Consider the following 16,274-nt stretch of genomic DNA (forward strand, 5'->3'; position numbering starts at 1 on the left):
TCCGCAAACCCTTCCCCCACCCATTTGGCACAGTGAAAAAAAAAAACACCCCCCCCCCCCCCCCCCCCCCCAACCAAACAGAAAACCCCAAGTAAGTCCCTCAGAAAACCTATTACGCAAGGAAAAAAGAAGGTTCGGCAAATATTGCATATTGTTAAAAACTGTTAAAAGTGAGAGAGTAAAGTTAAAGCAAGTCTTTGGTTCTCCTGAGGCTGTGATACTAAATTATTGCATTGTGCCTTTCACCAGATTTCATGTATTTGAAGAGACAAACAGCCACAGTATGACAAATTCTGACACTACAACAGCAAAAGGTAATTCTATTACTAACTTGGTGGCTAATGTGTCAAACGTTGACATTTTTCCTTTATATTTTAAATTGCTTTTACTAGGTTTTTCGATGTAACTCAAGGCCTCACCATCGTAAGAGACAAACATTACCTATAATAAAGCATTATTAACTGCATAGTTCTTCACTTTCTGATAGTAAAAGGGCTAATGCTTTTAGTGCCACCAATGAAGTAAGCCTTCACTGCTTTCATGCTGGATGCCTTTCTTGTGTCAGCTAGAATAGAAAACTGCCAAAGTAAGACTTTATGCACCTCATGAAATAAAGAGTAAAGACAATGTGTAAACAACAATAAAGAGAACAGAAAAACATTAGGAAAGGAGAAATTCTAGACAGATGGATGAATAAAATTAAGTGATGCTATGATACACATGACTTCCTCCTATCATAAAGTATTATTATACTGCCTTTTTATATAAAGCCAATTTAAATTCCTCAGCAACAGGAAATTTCAGGTCTGCTTTGATACCAGGTGCTACACACAAAATGCAGACTACGTGCATAGCCGTCTCCGAATTTCAGTAATTTGCAGTGTCTCAGAGACTTCACCAGACCTCCTCTGGTTTGGTAATTCAGCAGCGGGCTACTCCACACCACGCACGTCAGAGAGATCAAAGCACACGGCTACCACTAGTTTGCAAGCTTTGAGGCTGGGCTTTCATCAGAGCCTATGTGAGTTACAGCTCTTCTGATATGAATGAGGTTGCTGAGCAACTCACTTAAGCCCTGTAGAAATCCCAGATTGGAGTTTTATTTTTAGCTAAATGTAGCCCTGTAAAGTGGCTGGTTCACGATGTTTCTGCCACTGAACGTGTACGTGGTGAGGTAAGGCACAGCAGCCTCTCCTCCCATGCTAGGTACGCCAGGCAGTATTTGCCAAAAGATACAATCACAATGTAGGCAGAAAGAGATTTTTTTGTCCCAAAACAGGCACAAAAAAGAATTGAAGAAAAATGCTTACTATTAAAACAGTTTTTATATCAAGACCTAGAATAGCTGAGCCTGCGCCATGTGCCATGCTACGGGGGAAATAACTGCTAAATAGAGTTTTGGACATCTGCTGGTTTACAACAGCTTTTCAATATTTTATTGAGAAGTTTAAAAATGCAAAGAAAAAATCAGAAAGGTAGGAAAACCCTATGAGATAGCTATTACTTTTATCAGTATTTTTCAGAAAAAGATAATTTTTCAATCAAATCTCATAAAAGTAATTGAAAGAGTCTTTTTACAACAAATTCACAATACTAAGGAAATATGCACCAGAGGAATGATGTACCTCTGTAAAGTCTATCAGCATGTTTTAGATTTTCACTTTAAAATAACATTTGTTGATAAAAGAAATTTTTGTGATTTATTTTTAATAAAAATATTTACGTTCTCATGTAGAAGCAAGCAAATCGGAAAAAATAACTATTCAATCCACTTTCATCCACACTGTAGACTGATTTCTTTAGCAACAAACGTATGAGCTCTGTGCTTATGATGTTACCTGGTCATATTGCAGTGCTTTGTGGGACACACTTGCATACTGAAGGCTCAGGCTATTCTTTTCTTGCACAGCATCCTTCAGTTCATTTTCCTAAAACACAAGTGAAGAGCGTTACAGACCATTTATCTCCATTACAGTACATCCTATTAAGTACTTAAGGAAGCAATGTTTTTGCATTATTTGGTATTAACAACCTATTAAGAGTAATATCAGGCATGGAGCCAAAACACTGAAGGTGCAGAAGCCGCAGATTAGCTTGCAATTACAGTTGGCTCTATCATAAACCCACATGTGTTCAGTAAAAGATCTGGTTAAAGATGTGCAGGCAAAGAAAGATGACCTGACTTGACAGGCCTGCTGTCTATAAAAATAATAATTTAAAAAGATCTCCCTGCAGATGTAAAGACCTGGGAAGAGAAAGAGACTTGGCTCCCAGAAATAAAGTAATGCAATCAAACTTCGGTTTTCAAAAGGCATTTTGAGGGCAAAACACAACAACTGGAACATATAGTCATGTAAACATTTTTACAGTGTATATCCACTTACAATATATGTATACACATTCCAATACAAATATTTTTAGAACCTGGATAGAGCATCTACATGCTACAGCAGCAGGCAAATCAGAAATGCAGATGGATTTCGAAAGGTAAGTAACCTGTGTGTAAAGATCAGGGCATTAACTACAGCCTCAGGAATGTATTTTTATTTATTTAGCACTATAAGGAAGGAAAAAGGAAAAGTAAATAAAACTCAAATATACAGTCAAAAGTCAAACTAGAGAGGTAGAAATGGTTTGTCAGGTCACACAAAACAAAATACCTGCAGCTCAGGAAAAACCAGCAGCATCCTGCTTTCTGACAGTTTCTTTTTTGCACAAGTTCACAAAGGCAGTTGTCTGAGATTAAATCTTAAATTCAATTCCTTATGAAAGTTGCAACCAGTCATGCTGGCAATCTGTAATCTTTCCACCCTACAGTATGCATTACACTTTATCTTCTGAAAACATGGGTTATATTAGACAGAAACTATACTAAGGTGGGCACTTTTTCGGTCCACTTTTGAGTGATATGAAATAATTTATGATTTTCATAGAATTAATAGAATTTCACAGATTTCATTTTGCACCATTAAAATCCACACCATCGGTAGATTTCTCTACTAATGCTGCTGAGGTCTTAAGAAAAACTGGTCAAGTAATGCATTACCAACATTTCTCTTTATAATTCTCAATATGAAAAAAATTAAATTGCCATTTTTTTTATTTACTAATGTAAGGTCTAAAAAAGGTGTTTAAGGATTCTGATATTTAAAGGTTTTTCATACTACTTGAACCAAAAAATTTATGATTTTAAGCATATCTTTCTTAAATCAATTTCAAAACTCTCTGAACACAAGATCCATGTTTTGAATAAAAAACTAGTGTGTTCAATGAAGAAAAGTTGTTAAATTGTTTATCTAAATTGTTTCCTAAGCTTCATTACCTGAGCATCAGAACTAATGAAGCTTACAGATTTCTGCCTTGGCTACTTGACTGGTATCTAAGAAGGCGTGAAATCCAAATCTGATTGAAACTAACCATTGAGTTCAAAATTTATAGGGTCAGCTAAACAAGCAGTATGATTAGGTGATTTTTTTTTTCTACAGAAAATGAGAATCAAATGTCATTTTTATAAAACATTTCACACTGAAAAGACCATTCTGAGTAACAGGGATTTTAACATACCAATTAATTCTACAGAAGATACTGCATGTCTGCCCACACCTGGAATGCCAGTATGATAGTTAAATTTGAACATAAAAGGGGACAGTGAAAATTAGTTCAGCTTAAGTAATGACATGTTACAGCCCCATCATTGTGCAACATCAGAACATCGCATCATCTGTGGGAAGCTACTCTCTTGACTAAGCATTCAGTGCTATTGCACTGAACTAAACTAAGACAACAAACAGCAGAATATTCAGAGTCTCCTGATTGCAGATACACCTATCATCTTGCACATAAGGAGCTCAGCAATTATAATTTCTCAAGTCTGTTAAATCTGTTGCTCAGGGTGCAATTAGATGTGGCAGTCAGGCTCTGTGAGACGCTAGACAGTTCTGAGGGCCAAAACGAGAAGAATTTCTTCGCTCGCATTACGTCTTCAAAGGTGTGAATTAAATCAGTAAATATTTTTATAATATCAACAAACTGCACAGAACAGTTCCTTGAATATGCAAATAAATAACTGCATCCTATTAATTGCTGAAAGTCACTTGTAAAGCATCGTCTGTCTATTCTGCACTTTACAAGATGAAAATAAGCAACACTACCAGCTGTGAAACCCTTACAACTGCAGGCTTTTGTCAAACTGGATTTGACATTGACTTTAATGGATCAATTTGCATTTGTTACAAATCAATACTGCTCAGCTGACTTTAATTGGGAACAAGTGACAATGAGTTACCAGGTTTTAATAATGTCATCAAAAGGAATTCAAGCATAAATGGGGGGAGGGGAGAGAAGGAGAGGAGGAGTAATTGATGGCAATCTAGGCCAGCATCTTTCACACCCTACTTAAATTCTCCAGAGTGGAAAACAGTTTACGAGAAATGCCACAGCAACCGGGCTGGCTGTTAGTCCTACCTGAAGAAAACACATTTTTATCTGTTATTTGCAAGGATGAGCGGAAGTAGGGCAGTAACTATCCCAGTTTTATTGCTCCTTAGTTATAAGCCTTTTTCTTTTCACTTATATCCCTGTTCATCCTCATTGTGATTTCCCTCAGTAGTCTTTGGCATTTGCCAGGATAAAGCACCACCCATGTTCCCCACCCCAACCAAGTCCATAAAGATTAAGAATCACCTGAAACAGTAACAGGAATTACTGGCACACCTCTAGCCTAGAAATACCCAGCAACTACAACTCAGGTGCTAAGTTTTCACTTGCAGTACTTGCAATTAGGATATGATGTATTTGTATATGTTATTGGTGTAAGTGCCATAAATACATGTACACTTATAATATTTAGATTGCTTGCTCTCAGAAAATGCATTAAGGAGCAAATAACAAATGACTTAAAAGTCTCAGAGCAATAACATGGCCAGAAAACGAACGAAAGTCTTGTAAATTTTGGCCATGTTCCTTTACTGGACTATGTCTTCTGGAAATGATCCAGGTCATAATTACTGTCAACTCAGAAATTCCCACAATATTAGTTTCAATCATTTGCTGACTTGAGTCATTTCTCAACAACAATGAACCCTTACAACATGGGCTCTGACAGAGTAATTCTGGCAGATTCAGCTGCAATCGTTTCGCTGCTGCCCAGTATTAGCAGTCGTGTCCCTGAACGTAACCTGTGAGGTGGTTACCTGAGGTGGCACCTGCTGCTGCCCGGAGGGGAACAGAGGCCAGTTCCTGTGGAGTACACCTGAACAGTCCTTCAGCAAACTTCTAAGTTCCTCATGACCAGTTTCTCCAGCACCGCAGGCTAGTTCCTGGGGAGTACACATGGACAGTCCTTCAGCAAACTTCTCTCGAAGTTCCTCATGACCAGTTTCTCCAGCACCGAACATTTCCAGATGCTAACTTTTACTTGGAGAAAGACACTTACTGTACTGTTTCCAAAAGCTTTTACTTGGAGAAAGACACTTACTGTACTCATTAGACATTTTCTCACCATCTCCTGTTCTCTTGAGGCTCTAAAATACCACCTGATTTTTGCAAATGATAGTTATGCAGCACTGCAGTTTGTGATTTTCTGTCTAATGCACCGACTTCAGTGATTTGGTCCCTTAACAATATCCACCTCAATATTTTCCAGATCAATTAAATATAAACCTTCAATAAAAAAAGATCAAAGTTAATCTCAGCTACCCTAGAACTGAACTCCACCAAAGAGGCAATTCATACATTAAAAAAGGTAAGTCACGTAGAGGAAAATCACATTTTTACTGTTTTCTTCCAGGTACAAACCAGAAATCTCAAATTTCTGGTATAAATTCTTATTGGCTCACAGTTAGTCTCTGAAAGTTGCTAGTTCATGGCTGGTCCTCTCCGAAGTGCCTTCATACCACCCTGGTGAATATGCTCATTAGACTGGGGCCAGACTGGCACACTATAGTGTGTTTTTCATCTGGAGGGGAATCCAAAACATTTGATTCTTATTTTACTATCTTGTGACTTGTCTTCATTAGAATCTTATGGTTGGATCCTGAAAGAGCTTTGAAACTTCAAGCACATTTTAAGGGAGACAGATGCCTTTGGAAAATCCCAGCTATGTTTCTTCTTGCACAACAAGGCTAGGCTTCCTTAAGATGCTATACTGAAATAAATAAGAGTATTTTTCCATTCTCTCTACTTGGCAGTTAGCACTGAATGCATTAACAACAGGGCAACACTTCCCACTTCAGCTCTTCCAACTGCCAATTCCAAACAGAACCTCCAAGTCAACAGAAAGAAGAGGTCAGCAAATACATAGGGCAGCCATCACGAATGACAGACTCACTGGCACAAGGCTGGGTACGTGCTTCGTGCCTCCAGCTTGCCTGAGAATGCTAGGGATCCTCCTACAGCCTTCCTCACTCTCCATTTAATAACACTTCCGAATTCTAAAAGGAACACGCAAAGAGGCATCACTCTGTTACTGCTTGGACCTAAGAGGAAATTTTGTGGGATTTCAATATTGATTTCAAAGCTTGATGTGATTCAGGTCTTTAAACTTCTTGAAAATAAATCAGTACCAGTCCAAAAAACAAACCTGTGGAAAGCATTACCATGCGCTCTTCCCTCACCCTTTGTAGTTCTTTAAACAAATAGCTTTTGACTTCTTTTTACAAATTTAATGAGAGTTTTGTCCTTTTTCCCCTGCTGCCCTCTTTCCTGTTCTTTCACTGTATGTAACATTTCTGGCAATTAAATTGTGTCTAAGAAGCAACGTTTTAGTAGAGTCAAATGAGGTCTATCATTTAACCTATGCAAATATCAATCCACTGCAGCTGTTAATAAGGACAAGTAGAGTAAAGATTAAGAACTCACCAAGCCAGTTAGTCCAAGACACAATAGAAAGGCAACTGCTGACTAAATATTAAAAGACTACTGTGCAAGTGAAAAGGAAGCAGTACCTCATACTTCCAAAAAAGCTTCTCACCAGCCTGTCCAGAGTCTTGACACTGGCTTTCAATTATTAGTTGAAGCGCGTCACCCCACTTCTAACAATGTTGCTACACAATACCCATTTAAAAAAATCAAGGGCTTGAGGCAAGTTAATTACTAGCCTAGCATGCATCCAAAAATGTTACAAATAGAGAAATGAATGTGGAAAATTAATGATAGGGAAAGAAACAATAGAAGCAGAACTATTTCACCTTCCTCCAGAAAAAAACTGAAGGTATTGTGACAGATTAGCATCAATTCACAGAACAAACCAATCTGAACTTTTTCTAACGTATGTAGACAGAAGTTGCACAGAGCTTAGATTGCTCCTGTTTAAACTTTGCTACCAAGTTAAATACAATAAGCGCAAACCATACTTATATATAGTACATGTGGTGGTATTTCAATCAAGCTGTATTTATGCCAAGACCAAAAGCAGCATAATTTGCAAATAGAATCTGCAATGTCTTTAGCATGTCAGACAAAATTCCAAACAGCAAGGATATTTCCTGTTGGATGTTAGGAATGCTTCAGGCATTCTCAGCTCAGACAGGCATTTTGATTTAAGAAAACAACACTAAGGATGATCTTTTCAGAATCTACAAAGTAAACTGAATCAGAAAATTGACAGCTCTCCCAAATGTATATAAACACAAGCAATCCTGCGGTGTGCCATTTTACAAGAGGTGCCCAGAGCACTACACAGATTTAGTCTCACACATTGTTATATACTTCACAGAACATGAGACAATAAACAAAGAAACATCCATGAAAGATTAAAAATAAAAGACATAAAAAATATATTGTGTTACCTTATATATAAGTTGCATCTTTTTAACGCAGAAATGAAGGCAAAAATGTGTGTTTGTAGCAGCGCAAAAGTAGGAATTCTCCTACAGATATGAGGACTGACTAAAAATTTCATGGTAGGAGGATGAGTTCTGTGGATTTAATACAATCTGACACCACTGTCTGGGTAACAAGGTTCTACATTGCCTGGAGAAAGGCATCTGTTGCCCTGTGTGCTAGTTTGCTCATCCATCAATTATTTTTGTTTTAAAAAATGTTATACACTATTCATTTATTTGTAGCTCTTTTTCTTTGAGACTTGTTTTTGCCAGTAACCTGGAATGACTGTATTGGAACACTCTGATTATAATCCCCTGTGATAGTTCTCTGCTTTGATGGTACATGAATAGAATTAATCCAAGAGAAAAGTGAAACCTCTAGTCTACAGGTACTTACAGAAAAAAGGAAAAATGAAGAATCTTCTGATCTTTTCTCATGTATTTTTTGCCCTGTAAATGACTCATTTCTAAGGTCAGGTTCATCACCACCGATTTATTTTTTTCTTCTTCTAAGAGCTAGATTTTAAAGGCAAAGATGACTCATCCTGAATAACACACAGTAGAACTATTTAAGAACCTCAATATGGACGAGCTAACAGAGCTAGGCTGAGAGGCACAGCCTGTACAACAAACTGCCATTAAAACCTTTCTGATTTTCTCTTCGTAATTAGCATGTGGATGATGTAAGAAAAATACAGGCTGTCCTGCATAATTCTAACCACTATATAATACAGCACTGAGCAAAGTGGAACCAGAAGCAGGCAGAGAAAAATGGCTTTCACAAGAGATGCTGCTGTTCCATTAGTTAATGTTCTGACACCACTTCCATTATATCTGACAGCTTTGGATGTGTACCAGTAAGACAGAAATGGGATCAAAGCAAGCACTGAAAGATGTTGGATGTCCCCTCCCTGTCCCATGGAGGGTACAGTTCTATCCAGTACTGGCTTCCACAGTTATCAACTTTGACAGTTAAGACAGTTGCACTTTTAATATATTACATGGAAAATTATTAAATGCAATGAAAAATAATCAAAGACACTTTTTTGAGGTGTTTTACTATTTCCATTTGAGTCTTCCTCAATTGTCATGATGAAGTAGGTGTTAGCAAGTAGTCCAAGAAAGTAGTCTGACATTTTATAATGTTAACATTTAAAAACTAAGGAATTCTACAGAGAACATTAACAAGCATAAATAAATTTTTTTCATACCACAGTTAAGATAAAGGAAGATCTACTCAGAGATGCTGCATTTTAAATAAAATCACATCACAATTCCATTTTCTTCCTTTTAATAGGAACTTTTCCATGCAAATTATACATTGTTCTAACAAAGGAAAACAAATGCAGCTTTACCCCTCTAATCAGTAGGTTGACTTTAGCGTAAGAAACACTATATAAAAATAGCACTTCTTAAAAAGCACTACTAAATAAGGAACCCAGGAACTGCAGCAGTTTATTGGACTTGGAAATCACCAGTGTCTTGGCACTACAGCGACAAGGACCAGATGTTATGGAGGAAGCACAAACAATTAATGCATGGCATTATTTTTCACTTCAATAAGACTCTTAAGATAACAAGCTCTGCACTACCAACTCATTTTATTCACATTTGTTTTGTCTTGTCCTTTGGAGTATTAGCTTTTCATGCAACTGTTTCTCCTAACTTGTCCACACAATCTTTTCTGCAGCCTCAAATCCAGCACCCCTATGGTGATTTAGGGGTGATTTATTTACGTAATAAGGTAACTCACTGCCATGTTTTGCAGTAACAGAGAGGAAAAGGACAGATCAACATCAGATTCACCTGAACTTCTGGAAGATTCCCCTATTTTAGAATCACATGGAACCATATTTGATATGTCGCTGCTCAGATTAGGCGATGACTGAAAATTGTTTATCACACTCTCCATCTTATTTTCTTCCCCTATGGCACATAATATGAACATGACAAGACCTCCTTTGTCTCTCTTAATAATGAAAATGGGTAATGCGATAATTTTAGATATATCTAATTGCCATGGTTTTATTATAGCATCCATAGTTCTGAATAAACAACAGAGCAGACATTCTAGCTGCAGCTGTTTATAATGCATTACCAAATATGCACGTTCTCTTCAAGACATTGCTTTTGGACTTTATACCTACCATGGCTGAAGGAAGTAATAATGAAGACAGTAAAACAGACATTCCCCACAATAACATTATTTAGTATTTGCTATTATGTTTGTATTTTATGATGCCTTGCTTCCTCTATGAGGGAAGCAGAATGCATCAACTAGACTCTATGCTCAGAAGCAAAAGATCAAATGTCTTTCCACACTTCTAGTTCACAACACAGATGGAATGAAGCCTCAACTGGCAGTAGGTGGCATTACTTTTTTTCTTGTTAAGTTCTGCAGAAAGTATCAAACACTATCCCAACAAAGACAGCAATTGTCTAACTTAGGTTTTCAGTATCACCTTTTAAAGCCTTCTCAGCATTTACAATTAAATGTTATTATTGGACAGCTGCTTAATTCCTTAATGAAAAATCATACATAATCTTTTTGGGGAAAAGTAGTATACAAATGCATAGCTGATAACTGAAGAATCAATTGTCATTTTAGGCCTATCAACCCCAAAGGAAAATAAGGGGTAAGGGAGAGGTCAATTCTCATCAATAATGAGTTACCAATGTATGTTAACACTGCAATACTTTCAGCCTAAGGCTGTTCCAATAATTAAAATGATTCAATATTGATAATGCTTTCATCAGTGGTGATATAATTTTACTACAAGCTTTGTACCAAAGTAAATCTACCACTGACAACAAAGCTGTTCCTAATTTAGCCACTCAGAGCATCTATACAAGGTGTTTAGCTTTTGTTCAGGCTACCCTCCTGAAGATACCCCCTCACCTCAAGTCAGCCAAACTACTACTTAGTATTGCCTTTAAAAACAAGCACGCTCGTGTTCCACCTTTCAAGTAACATCCAGCTGCTGGGAACATAAACATAGCCAAAAATACAGTAAAAATACATTTCTGAAGCCTTCAGCAGTGAATTAAACTTAATATTACAGCAGTGCTTCCCCTCAGACAGTATTAGAAAGTTAATCAATTTGATTTGTGGACTGAGGCAAAATCAATATTTATTCAGGGGCTTTCTTTCAATTATTTTTACACTCACTTCTCAACACAATAAATTAATCCATGTATCTTAGAGACAGAGGCTCTAATTCTCATTTACTCTGGCACAGTTCTAGTTCCTTCAGGGACAACATATACCCAAGGGAAAGAAAAAAAAATATCTTAAATTCTCCACTGCTAAGGGAGAAAGCAGTGAACAAGGTCCCTGCTCTTGTATTAAGGCACAAAGGAAACATAGTGTGGCTTAAACATTAAGCCCATTTGAATGCTGGTATCAAGCTGGCACTGTCTGAAGGGGACATTCCCTACTGCCCCTTAATAAATATTTTCTTGTTATTTTACCATCATACCATATATTTTTTGTTTCACGTCTCCAATTAGTAGTAAATTGCTCTTCTGCCTTGAGACCAGTGGATGTGTCAAAGATCTAACTTATTTATGTAGGTCAATCCAAACGCCACCAGATATTTAAACTTAATTAAAATGCATAGTGTGGTTTTAGTGGTTTCTGCACATGCATGAATTTCCACTCACACGGTGATAATTCATAAGAAACTTGCTATCCACATTTTCCACTTACTTCGATTTCACTAGTGGCAGCACAAACAAAATACATCAACTAAGGAAACATGAAGAGAGTTGTTCTGGTCACCACCAGAGCTCATTAGAGATAAGGCTGTGACAGAAACATCTTTTCAATTATGTACTAAGGCATTAAGGTTTGCATTTGCTGATCAACAGAACGTATGCAGAAGGCTGGTGAATGGCAACGTGAGCCTGCAGATCTCTCAGCAGAATACCTTTTAGGGCTTTCTAAAGACCGTGTACGTTAGTATTCGGCTAACAAACCAGCTGCAGATGCTTTTATACAGGAATAGCTCATGGAGAGATCTTGTCAACTTTGATTAAATTGTCAAGTTCTCTGTGCTATTTCTTATAATAGAAATTTCTTATTTTTACTGAAATAGAGCAAGCCATTTCTTGTTCTTTTCACTGATAATTAAAATGCAATTAGTTAGATCAGCTTTCACAAATATTTCTCAGAAAGCTTTCCTTTTTGTCATGCACAAAGAGGAGAGAACAGCAACAAGATCAACTGTTGTCATGGAAACGTCATGCCCCAGCAGGTGAAAAACTCAGCCCTGTGCCACTAAAAAAGGATGAAATGTACTGAACCTAAGCATAACATCAACTAAAGCTCAACAAGCTAAATGTTTTTCATAGATTGGCATATTTTTAAGCAACGCATTTAGAGAGGCAATTTTTAAAAAAAAAGAGTGTGAACTCTGGTGTCATTAGTAATTATTCAATTGTCACAGAGTAATAGGCAGGAATTCACATTCTGTGTTCCATAATTTTGGAAATCTCAATGCAAAGTTTAGCACAATTTTTAAGAATTATAAGTGACCTGAAAACAGATGATAATTTTTCATTTCAAGACAGATACGAAAAAAAAAAAGCTGGATAATTTTAAGGATTAGGTGCCAGAAGCACCATTCAAAAACAGCTCTTCATGCTCCAGAAGTTCTGTTTTCAGAACAGATAATACCACGGCCTTCAAGTAAGACTGTACAATAGATTTTTCATCTTCTGTTAAGCAAAGATGGTATATATAAACACTAAATAAATTTATGAGTTAACCAAAACAAAGTATTATGGGCCACTGCTTCCCCTGTATGATTTTTTTAAGAAAAGCTTTCCAAAACTGTACATCGGTCCTTCTATGGTCCAACCAAGTATTCCTTAGCTAAGATTATTTACAAGCCCGTGCCCCATCTCAAAACACTTCCTTCCCACTTACAGAGACTGGAACAACACATTGCATTCCCTCCTCAGGGAGAACAAACATGCAGGTAAGTCCCGAAGCCTCCTCCTCTGCCGGGCTCTCAAACAACAGGGAATCCCTGTGTATCACGTTCTACTAATCAAGGCTCTTTTCAAGCCGTTTTCAACACAATTTGAAAACTAGAAAAAAAATGGAACTTAATGTCATTTCTCACACAATGCAAGATTAAAACTGGAAGGGCAACATAGGTTGTTCTGAACAATACAGATATCATTCTCTCCATCCGCTTAGCAAAACGTCACAACTTTAACAAAGCTTAATAGTTTTAGTATGTGTGTATTTACAGGTATGAAAACTTAGAAATACCATTTTCCTAAGGATTCTCAGGAAAAATACATCACAAAACAATGAGATTAAGCAGTCTGCCAGGCAGAAGTTGAAATTTATTCATTACTCACAGTCCTAGGGCAAGCAATGAGTGAACTGTGTATTCATCCTTCCTAACTGCCAAAAAAGAGATGGTTCAATTGCTCAACAAAAGCAATGCTGTTTCTTATCCTTCTGTTTGATATCATGTGAAGTCCTGCTGCAAGGACATTAAGGAGAAATACAATAGCTAGAAAATACTACAATTCACAAAAAAAAATTTTTTTTTTCAATTAGTATGTCATTATTTTACTACTTGAACTTTAGTTCAAGCTTGAGTATCAGTGACGTACCAAACTTCGTATTAGGCACCACCCAATTAGAAGGAGCTCCCTGCCTAAATATACTATGTTTTATTTTTTAAAGCATAAAACAAAATAAGAGCTAGAATCAAGTCTAATTAATATAGAATTTTGGAGGCAAGAAATCTTCTGCAAATGGAAAAAGGAAAGTAGCTTTATATTTTTAAATGGTGGCTGCCTGGAGAGAATTTGCAGCTTGGAGTTTAAAAAAGTTTTTTAGAAAAGGTTATTTGACAGAGTGGAAATGGAGAAGGTGAGAGCAGTATCTCCACAAGAATAATACTTATATATATGTTGACAGATATACATGCTGAGGATGCCAACAGTTTGTAGAGTAAACCCGGGAAAAATACATGATACCTGCTTTTCACAAATTGAAACTGAGTAATTAAGACCTCTGCTGGTTGTAGACATCCCTGAAAAACTGAGCCAGTTACCAGCAATGTCCACTTTGGAAATGTGGTCTGAGATGTTCTGGCTGGCTCTGAACAGCAATATGAAAGCAGAGTCAGAGACAGATATTAACACAAAATGCTCCTGTGTATCACACTCTACACAAACATACACATCTTTAAGCCTTTGAGAACTACCATAACTTCTTATTTTGCTGTCATACATTTGCTCTACATCTCTAGAGGAACAACTTTCCAGGCATTTTTGAGAATACAGAACATAGGCAGAACTTAGACAAAATACTTTGCATTAACCTATCATAAGAAACAATACAAAATCTAACCAATATATTTGCCATGCTACTTTTCCTTATTTTCACTTTCCTAAACCTAATTAATACTGCCAGCAAGATATTTACATACAATTGTGCTTAGTATAAAATCAAAAGAAAACTAAACCATTAAGGCCCCAATTCAGACAAGGAACTAACTGCTTAAGAGCAGCAGAATACTGAGGCAATCTATCCGAACCCCCTAGTATTTTCCCCTTCATTAAACCCTGACACAAATCCAAAGAGAGTCCTCACGGCTTTCAACAGGGTAGAAAATCATCAGCTAGAAATCTGCATTAAAGTTGCAATCAGACCTATTTCTTTGCTATTTCCAAGTCTTAGCAAACATATTATTTCGCATCTCCAATTAATCTTAAATTAGCTTCAACATGACTAATTAGGTGTATATTACCCTCAGTCTTAAACCGTTAATTATTTCATTACTTAGAGTTACATGTGGTAGCAATGAAATGTATTTCACCCCCACTTACTTAGAAAGCAGTCCTGTGTATGTGCAATTGCATCCATCTTCTCTCCTTAATGACACAGGCAAACAAAAAGGGTCTGAGTTTCCTTCTGCTCATTCAAGCTGTACTGCATCATACTCTTAAATTAAAATTAATCTTCCTTCCTAGCTGAAGCTGACCTTTTAGCCACTGCCTGGAAAGAGAACATCACTCCCCTGGGGGCTGTTCAAGGGGAGGGCCTTCTTGTGCCTGACACCTCTCAGCCACCAGATGAGACGAGGCAAAAGCACATTAAAACGGGTAATTTGGTAAGGTCTGATTGATATTATTTATACAAGGAAGGCTGGCAACCCATGCTCAGTTCTTGCTTCCTTAAGTACCTGAGGCAGGGAAGCTTTCTGTGATCTGTAACAGCAGTAAATATTTACATTTTGATTTTTCTTTAAAAGTTGATAATTAACTGCTTGAGGCTGAACAGAAAGATTCTGTAAGCTTTCACTTGGTTTCTGTATCCAGCTTGCTATTACTATATCCCTGAACCAGACCAGGACATTCTGGGACTTAAGGCGTTTGTATTCATTTAAATAACCAAAGTTTATTCATAGTTGTTTCCAAGATAAAACCTTGACACTTCAGGGCAGCACAGAGTTTATGTTTTTCCTACTTACTCATTTATTAAATGAGACGTGTAAAATAGCTACAGAGACTGCAAAAGGATTTTGCCTTTTGCCACTCAAAACAGTCTGAGCACTAGGAATTTCTCTTTGCACATATGGCCTTTTTAATATAAGTGTTTGTTACTAATATCCCGAATATAGCTTTTAAAATTTCTTTCTTGCTGTTACTTTGTAGAAAATTCTCATTATTTTATGTCCTCCTAAAAACCATATACAATCTTTGTTGTTGTGATTTGTACGTTTGCTAATACTTAATAAAAGTTTTACAGTGAAAATATAAACAACCTGAAAACAGCTCATAAGTCTGAAGACCATTAGAGCAACCCGCCAGGAAGAGTCTAATCAGAGCCCAGAATACACCTTCCGTGTAAAATACCAGTTGATTAGCAAATAATCTTACTTAAATGGAGAAATGGAAAGGGGAAGATTAATGATGCAAAACATTTCTGATTTGTGAATTGACTGAAAATAAGTCTTGACTCAAATGATATATAAAGGGGAAATAAAGAAACCAAAACACAACACAAAAAACTCTGGACAGTGAATATAACCCTACTCAAGGAAATCTCTGAAAATGGTGAGACAATGTAAAGGATTACTACTACTACTTGAATACAGCATTCCACTTTACAAAATTAAGTGTTGAAAATTTCTCATGCTGAATTAAAGATCAAAAAGAAAGTAATTCCAATGCTAATAATATTTAGCTTTATGGCTTGTCATATTTAATTTTTTCAGTTCATAAAAATCAATTGTTGTGGCAGCTACAAATTAAAAGATTTGTGGAAGTTCTCAGGGAAGGCTTTGAGGATAGAAGAACGAAAGAGAAATACTGAAGAACATTAGTCACAAAGAATGTCTTATTTAATCTATTTCAAATTGCTACTCACCAAAACAATATAAAAAAAATGATCCTATACGTACACATTTAAAAACTCAC

At 36.7% G+C, this 16,274-nt stretch overlaps 1 protein-coding gene across 6 annotated transcripts in view; it reads right to left on the bottom strand.

The window, feature by feature from the left end:
* Positions 1 to 16,274, bottom strand: part of RIMBP2 (RIMS binding protein 2) — a 160,029-nt gene that overhangs the window by 61,946 nt on the left and 81,809 nt on the right. For all 6 annotated transcript variants that reach the window (XM_014963742.1, XM_014963747.1, XM_014963774.1 and 3 more), the window contains one exon: positions 1,839 to 1,928. In XM_014963742.1, coding sequence (XP_014819228.1) covers positions 1,839 to 1,928 — 90 coding nt within the window. The remainder of the gene's footprint in view (positions 1 to 1,838; positions 1,929 to 16,274) is intronic.

This window comes from Calidris pugnax, unplaced genomic scaffold (genome assembly GCF_001431845.1).
Source record: "Calidris pugnax isolate Ruff unplaced genomic scaffold, ASM143184v1 scaffold32, whole genome shotgun sequence".
In the NCBI taxonomy this organism is placed as follows: domain Eukaryota; kingdom Metazoa; phylum Chordata; class Aves; order Charadriiformes; family Scolopacidae; genus Calidris; species Calidris pugnax.